The sequence below is a fragment of the Montipora foliosa genome, chromosome 8 (assembly GCF_036669935.1).
Source record: "Montipora foliosa isolate CH-2021 chromosome 8, ASM3666993v2, whole genome shotgun sequence".
NCBI lineage: Eukaryota > Metazoa > Cnidaria > Anthozoa > Scleractinia > Acroporidae > Montipora > Montipora foliosa.
In genome coordinates, this window is record NC_090876.1 from 15,289,116 (window position 1) to 15,297,614 (window position 8,499).

Below are 8,499 nucleotides of genomic sequence, written 5' to 3' on the forward strand. Positions count from 1 at the left end.
ACCAGTCATAATTAGCTGGGCCATAAAGAACCCCTAGAGGAGTGCCGAAATGGCTTTGAGAGCTTGATGTGGAGGGCGGTGTTTGCGGGTTAAAGCTATGTTTGATTCAAACAAAATTGAAGCTTTAATTTATAAAACAGCGTGACTGTCAGTGTAGCGATTTATTTGAAATTGCATGTACAATATTATTCGTTTTTCCCCACAACAGAATGGAACAACCCAGGGTTTACATACTAAGAATACACTGTTCAAGTGGCGCAATAGCCTCTTGTACATCTCTGTAAGTCCCAATGCGAAATGATCATTCTGTAATCATTCTGTAATTTGAATACGGAATAGTTATAAGTCTACAGGCCTCCTATACGCGACTTCTCCTACACGACAAATTAGCAACGTTGGTTTGGCAACTATACCACATAATCATTCCAAAAACTCTCAGAGTGATACAATAAATTACAATAACTTACTTCGATTACTTATGGAGTTCTAAAGTGATGACGTCACAAAAACTAAACTTTTGAAATTATGGGATTCGTTGCGATATTTTGAAAGAACATCATCTGGAAGGCCTACTTGCCAAAAACTGGTATTGTGGGGCAAATTGTCTCGGAGACACTAGTCTCGTTTTGCTCTGATGACTCCATACTAATCCTTCTAAATTTGACTCGGTTCCTAATCTTATGAACTGAATCAAATTTAGAAGGATTTGTATGGAGCCATCAGAGCGTAACTGGGCTAATATCTCGAAGACTTTTTGCCCTGAAATGCTAATTGTTGGCGAGTAGGGCTTTTGGACGTTGTTCTTTCATACCCCGATTATTTTCTTTTCGCTGGCACACTTTAAGACTCTATTCGCAAATTTTAAGCTTCGCCATTTTAAATCAGTTCAAAGAGACCCTCTGCGTATATTGTCACATAAAGAATCTATACTTTGTTTTTGCCTTACCTGGTAGATGGTATCACTTAGGGAACTATCCAGAAATGTTTTTCTGTATTTTTCCTCCAGTTTTTCCTGATAATCCATTAGTTTGATTTGTTCTTCTGCTGCCTGTAAAACATAGAGGAGGGAGACTGGTTATGAAAGCCGGCGAGCTTCCAAGCGCGATTTGTTTGGTATGTTTTTTTTGGCCCTGTCACGTAATAAATAATAATAATAATAATAATAAATAATAATAATAATAATAATAATAATAATAATAATAATAATAATAATAATAATAATAATAATAAACTACCAACGAACATTCATGAGACTGATTTTGAAATTGAAAGAGGACTTGCCGGACTTTCTTAATCGATATATTGTATGTAACTCTGCTTACTAGCTGGTCTAGTATAGTACGAAACCTTTTAGTTTTTATAGATTTCCATTAATTAGTATGTTAAGACCAAAGAGAAAGACACATATGTAATGGAATTTTTTTTACAATGGTCTAGTATAGTACGAAACCTTTTAGTTTTTATAGATTTCTATTAATTAGTATGTTAAGACCAAAGAGAAAGACACATACGTAATGGAATTTTTTTTATAATGCATATAAATGATTCATTATTTTATGATTACATTATTGTTGATTATTATAAAAAAATAAATAATAATAATCATAATAATAATAATAATAATAATAATATAGAAACCACTTGGAACCATGTCAACCAATCAGAACGTTTTTCATGTTATCTCACATTATAGAATCTTTAAGCTTGGAATGGTCTCTTAGCGAGGAACGTTATTTAGACCTTTAACAATGAACCGTGAAAATAAGCGAAAAGAACACAATTCGTCGAGGAAAAAAAATTAACGCCTTTGAAACGTTTCTTGTCAGCAAACAACATACCTTTGCATAAAACTGGAAGCCTCCTTGCTGGTACGACATCTGTGCTTTGGATAGTGTTTTCAATTTGGCCTCCAGCGTCTACATTTAAGGCAAATAAAGGTCAATATAACAAAAAACTGCTTGCGAAAAATATGTGAAACAGTTTGCCATGCAAATTTACTTCATGATCGGGCTTTCAATTCCATTGTGGTCACCGCGAACGATGGAAGGAAAAATCGCACTCTGAATTCCGACTATTCAAAATACATGTAACAGTTTTGTATCCAAAACACATTCAACTTCCTTTGGAAAGCACTGAACTCTCTTTAGAAGTTGGATACCCTCAGCCGAAATCTTTGTTAAATGAAATATAAATGAAATAAAATAGAAAAGGGAGGGTTTTTATGTTTATACCCTCTCATCGTAGCTGTCTTGTACAAAGGCGTTTCCACTGTTTAGAAATTGATCATCCTGATAGAACAAGTCCACAAGAGTGCGGCGATCTTGATCCTTACAATACTGAAAAAAAAAAGAAGAAAACGAAGCAGGGTTTGGATTACGTAGAATTAGAAATGCCCATAGTCAATCAATCAAAAAAATTGCTTCACCCCTTGGCGAACAAAGAAATAGTTTTCAATGACACTCAGCAAAGAGGGGGTTTTTCTCCTAAACAAGATTCGTGACTCATTTTTCTATAGTATTTTATATTCTGAGTCCTTCTCGTGATTTTGTGAGGAAGCAGAGATGGCGCAGTGTTGAGACGACTCGGCTCCATCCAATGTAGCCTGAATTCAAACTCCCAGACTTTGACGTCACCTGTGAGTTGAGTTCGTTTGTTCTCCACTCTGTTCAGAGAGTACTCCCAGTTTTCCCCGATTCTCAAAAACCAATCAACGATTTCATATGAGTTGAATTGATTTGATTTCTGTTCAGTTTCCCCGATAGTCCAGTTTCAAGTTCTCCATGACCCCTTTAGGATATTGGTGGGTTTTTTTTTTTCTAATCGTCTAAGTTGTCTTGTATGTGGGAGGCGCGGTGGTCTCATGGTCAGTGTGCGCGACTCCGGATCGAGTGGTCCTGGTCAGGGACATTGTGTTGTGTTCTTGGGCAAGACACTTTACTCCCACGGTGCCTCTCTCCACCCAGGTGTATAAATGGGTACCGGCGAATCTAATGCTAGGGGTAACCCTGCGATGGACTGCCATCCCATCCAGGGGAGAGTAGAAATACTCCCAGTCGCTTCATGCTATAGAAACCGGAGACAAGCGCCGGCCTGATAGGCCTTCAAGACTAGTAGCAGACTTAAGTTGTCTTGTAACTGAAGACGCTTTTCTCAGTTGAAGAATTCCACGTCACAAATTTTAAGTTTAAACTCGAGGCTGACAAGGTATCGACCACATCTCATCAGTTTTACGGGTAACGTAACATAGCTCCTTAAAAACCTGATATTCTCAGTACTAACTCTTGAAAAAGCTTAAAACAAAGCAACACACAAAAACTACTCCCCTAAGTAGAATGCCACAGGATCCCAAGACTCACCTTGATGTATAGCTTAAGGGCCACAGGACGGTAACGTATGGCCATCAAGAACTCGCCAAGAGTCAAATTATCTTTCAGGTGCATCACAACCATGTAAACTGAAAATAAATATCAAATACTACGGAAGCTGGCCAATTGTTGAGTCCAAAAGCTTTAGGAAAACTGGTACGAATGTGGCATTGAGGGAGCGTTTGCGCAGTTCGTACATACACGTTTTTTCATCTTCGACCACACATGCGCAAACGTCCGTAATGCACGGACTCCACGAGCGTGTTACAAAGGAAGTGCACATTTGCAGAGCTCTTGAATGCGCGACCTAACCTGTGTCGAATATCATTGCGGCAAGTTCATAACTCTTGGTAGTCGACGCAACAACATCAGTCGTCCAATAATATTGACAGAAATTATTGGATAAATATAAGCGTTACATAGTGTCACATTTTATAGCCGTGAACACTTGACAAAGGTCAGAACAACACAGTGCACAATTGAAGAGCTCTGCAGATATTATTAATGAACAATGAAAAAACCTTTGAAATCGGCTTTCGTATGACAAGAAGAATCAGGCATGTCTTAAGCCGTGTTCACATTAAGTCTCGATTGTGATTGAATAATAATCGTATTAAATATGAAATGGGTTCACATCAACTAATTACAGTCCCTGATTATAACTGAATTATAATTACTTCAAACAACCTCAAGGGGGTTGTTTGAAGTAATTACAGTGCGTAATTGAACAGAATGGCGAACGCGTGGTGGTATGAGCAGACAAAACTTCCAATCGCTTTATGGAGCGAAGATTTGGATTTGTCATCTTCTATTCTCAGAAGCTATCCTTGGTTCTCTCCTCGCGTCAAGCATGGTGATGATGATCGTTGCAGCCACGCGATACAGCGCCATTTTGTCTCACACTGCAATGTTACCCTATTGAATTTGAATTTTCGCAGATGTGAACAGAACCATAATTGAATAAAACTGAATGGAGTACGATAGCCTGAATTATACTTCCGTTTATCATAATTAACGTTGAGTGTGAACACGGCTTTAGATGTCATGATAATAACAGAAAAATAAGCTTCACAGCATGGGTGCGATCCAAAAATAGATTTCCAATAATTATCATGGGATACTGAGATTCGCTCCCTCACCTCGTTCTCTTGGGGAGAGAGAGAAAAAAAAATCATGAAACTTGTCACTAAAATGGACTTGTGGATTTCAAATGGAAATAAAAGCGCTTGTAATCCTAGGAATGAAATAGGCAAAGTGATGGCCTCCGAGTAAGTTACCTAAATCTGTATCCCCACTCATAATGGCTTTCTCCAATGCCAGGTCATCTTTGTCCATGCGCATGAGCAGTGGAACTTGGTCAGCGGCCTTTGCTTCATAATCAAGCAACTACCAAAGGCAACGAAGCCACATTTCAACACTTAGACGCTTCCGTCATTAAAAGATCCTATACACGTCCACTATACACAAAACACCAATAATAGTTCCTTGACAATAGACCATCTTCGAATTCTCACGGCTGGACTGGATCTAGCATGGAATGGAGGCTAATGCGGGCAAATCTTTTCAAATGCAAATTGATTTGCCCGCATTAGCCTCCATTTCATGCTAGATCCAGTCCAACCGTTAGAATACGAAACTGGCCTATTGGATTTTTTAACATTAAGTTAAGCCGCTGTTACGCATTGTACCGTGTAACACGATCGGTTTCGTGAAACTCTTTTTAAAATTTGAACTTCCGTTGCGAGAGACGTTTCATGAAAAATATAGCCGCTTTCTACTTCTGCAACGTTCGCAGCAATGGCAGTGGTGAAAAAACAGGACATTCACCGTGTAACACCACTTCGTGAAACTGACCTCCCTCGGTCTTGTTACGCTACGCTGCGTAAGCTAATCAGTAACTGGCTAAGGTCACGGAAGAACATTTCGAGACCAGTTTCAACGTGCCCTAATGAGTTTCGACCTTTTTATGTTGCACGGTGCAACGCCTGCTGAAACTTTTTTTTGCAGCGCCGTTGCACATACGTTTCAGCTAAACGTTTTAACGTGTAACAGCGGCTTTGACGTATTCTCTGCTCCTCAGTTGTCAGCCTCACTATGATCCTCTATAGTAACGCATAAGCTACATCTCATTTCTCAGATTGCCATGATGTCTTGAAGCAGTGGTTCTAACTCTTTCTTCCAAAAAAAGCGACGAGGAATGGCATTCGGAGGGAATATGCAAAAACGATGGAAGAACAATTCTGCTACATATAAATTTAATTTAAACTAATAAACATGATTTGCAGGTTACGTGGGATAAAATAAGGATTTGTATTCGTTTTTTCTTCAGAGTTTCAAGGACATGCGTTTTGTACATTGGTGAATTTGGGCTATTTTGCCAGGCATTTTGATTGACCAGATGAAACCGGAAGAGTGAAATTTCCCTTTTAATGCGCCGTGGTGAAAATTTGATATGTCTGGGCTCATATGGAGGCACTTTTCTCCAAATGATGATCAACGTTATGCAAAAATACCTCTTAGAAACAGGGAAAGTTCACTTCAATTCGTGGTCCATCGATCAAAAGAACTCAAGTCTGCATCCCACCTGTCACTCAAATTAACGGCAAGGGTTGAAAGTTTTGCAAAACGGCTATGTATGAGTTCCTTTCTGCCCCCAAAGCGCCCGTTTTTATCAATAGGGAGTTTAAGAAACGACGACGGCTACAGCAACGACAACGCAATAAAGCAGTAATATTTAACAATTATTCGCCAAAGGCGAGGTCACTATCGGTGAATAAAACTAACCGAGACGAAGTCGAGGTTTTTATTCACCGATATTCACCGAGCCTAAGGTGAATAATTGTTTTAGTATAATTACATAGGTCATTACTTGAAAATATGATACTCTAAAACCATTAATTTCTTCGTCTGGCATGTCGACAAAACAGCTTGCGGCCATTTTGAAAAAAAAAAACCGCGTAGGTGATTATCGCGTAATAACCACTTCGAGTGCAAACCAATCAGCGCAGAGAACTTTCAATAATCAACTATGTAATTGTACTAACATTGGTTAAAAGCAGTAATATTATTGGTTAAAAGAAACAAAGTGATCGTGATGCACGTACCGTACGCATTTTTGTAAGCTTCTCTCCCGTACTCCTCAAAACTTGAAAATGTCCTATTTTAAGGTTTTGAGGACAATGTGGTCACATCGCAGTGAATTTTTCATTCATTCTCTTTACTTCAAATCCGCCCGTACCAATTCACTTATTGGATACTTCGCCCATAACGTACAACATAAACAACATGGAGTAGCCGTGAAATACTTTAAATGCCTCAATATTTTGAGGTGACGTTTTCGTCGCCATAGCCGTCGTGGTTTCTTAGGCCGTTTTAAACGTCGAACTTTTCATGTGCCAAATCTAATGCAAATGAGAAAAATCTATTGTTTTTGCTTATTTGCATTAGATTCGGCACATGAAAAGTTCGACGTTTGAAACGGGCCGTAAACTCCCTATTACTGGTAGTGTTGGCTGATGTTTCTTTTGCATTCACTGACCTTGATAGCAAGATGTGTTCTCCCGCAGTCAATTGCCTTAGAAGCGATCTCTGAGTACGATATCCCAGGAGTCTCTCCAAGCTTAGAGTTGATGGCGCGAGCGATCTCTTCATCATCAACGTTGGCTTGCTGAACCTGTTAAGCAAGAAAAACGAGTTTGAGAGGAGGATTGTTTTAAACAAAAAGCAGCATTTCCCAGCACCAAACAACGGGCTCTAGCACGCATGTCTGTGGAGAAAAAAGCATGAAACACAGTATGGTTTATTTTCTGTTGGATTCCAAGTATTGTTACTTCTGGATGGTGCTGGGAGTCTATGAAAGCCCAACGATCTACTCTTGCAATAATTCAAGCTTTGCGAAAACATTGCATCAGAAAATACCTGTCGGCTAGAAAGATCACACAAAAAAAGCCACCCCTGCACAAGCAGAGCCTTTCTATACTCGACGAGAAAGAAAGGACTCTGCAGAAATCATGTAGTCTTTATTGATTATGCACAAAACGTTGCTTGGGAGACCGTCTCAAACCCAGGCCAAGTCTGAATCGCACTCCTAGACGCCATATTGATTTTCGTACTGGAGGCTCGATTTTGACCTTCGCCTTGTTGAAAATATGATGCGCGCACTGCCTAACCCACCGGTTTGATCGGAGGTGACGAGCCCTGAAAGATGACCTGCGGCGACTAAAAGACTTGACACGATTTCTGCAGAGCCTTCCTTTCTCGCTCTCTGCCGAGTTTTTAGAAAGGCGCTTGCTCGCAGGGTGGGATAACGCGTCCCTCAAATATAAAAAGATATCTGATAAGCTGGTTTCATTTTGGCAACGGCGCGAAAGAATGACTGAAAAATCAGAGAGTCAATGGAAAGGTCAAAAACTCATGGGGATAGGTTCCTAGGCCCTTCACTGGACAAAAGGGCCAGACTTGCCTGATGGAGACAGGAAAATTTGAAAACGAATATGAGAAACAAAAGACACTTTGAATGTTCCAGTCTATTCTGCCTGTCTAGAGCGACCAAAGTCCAGTAGCGTAAGAGGAGCTAATCCTGACCAATCGCACAGCATGCAATACTCAGGCTTAGCCTTACCTTATAGCTAAGCCCACTGTCCAATGAATCTCGACTTGCTCCCTCCCCTTTGGGAATCTTGGGTAATCACAAAACCGGATGGCCAAGGACAGTAGGGTGGCCTCTAGCACCAGTCTGAAAGGGAGAAAGAAGACAAGCTATAATAACGGAGAATTAAACCAAATTAGGCGGTCGTCTATATGAGTTTTTGCCATTTAAAGCGACATTACACATTCCCTGCAAGCCGAGGTCTCTCTTCTTTTCGCGTTCAGCTGGGCTGACGAGTTCGAGAGAAAAAGACACCTCTGCCATGAGTCGAAACTCACTTTGATCCAACCGCCGTCCACGACCTTGAAAGGCACTGGTCAAAACGGGGCCACGTGACGACATGTGTTGCTGACTGTGACTTGCGGCCCGCTCTGTCTCGCGCATTCCGTTACAGTAATTCCGCTTTCTTAAGTGTTGCCCGTACAAACTGTGGACAGTATCACGTCGCTAAGTAACCGCCGCGCATGCTCAAACACAGTGAGTTTC

The 8,499-nt window shown here is 40.3% G+C and overlaps 1 protein-coding gene across 1 annotated transcript in view; it reads right to left on the reverse strand.

Annotated features, from left to right (window-relative positions):
* LOC137968303 (vacuolar protein sorting-associated protein 16 homolog) overlaps positions 1 to 8,499 on the reverse strand; it is a 60,524-nt gene that overhangs the window by 7,717 nt on the left and 44,308 nt on the right. Inside the window, exons 25-30 of the mRNA XM_068814906.1 lie at positions 6,904 to 7,038; positions 4,643 to 4,751; positions 3,357 to 3,454; positions 2,232 to 2,336; positions 1,839 to 1,916; positions 947 to 1,048 (exon numbers count right to left, since the gene is read on the reverse strand). Coding sequence (XP_068671007.1) covers positions 947 to 1,048; positions 1,839 to 1,916; positions 2,232 to 2,336; positions 3,357 to 3,454; positions 4,643 to 4,751; positions 6,904 to 7,038 — 627 coding nt within the window. The remainder of the gene's footprint in view (positions 1 to 946; positions 1,049 to 1,838; positions 1,917 to 2,231; positions 2,337 to 3,356; positions 3,455 to 4,642; positions 4,752 to 6,903; positions 7,039 to 8,499) is intronic.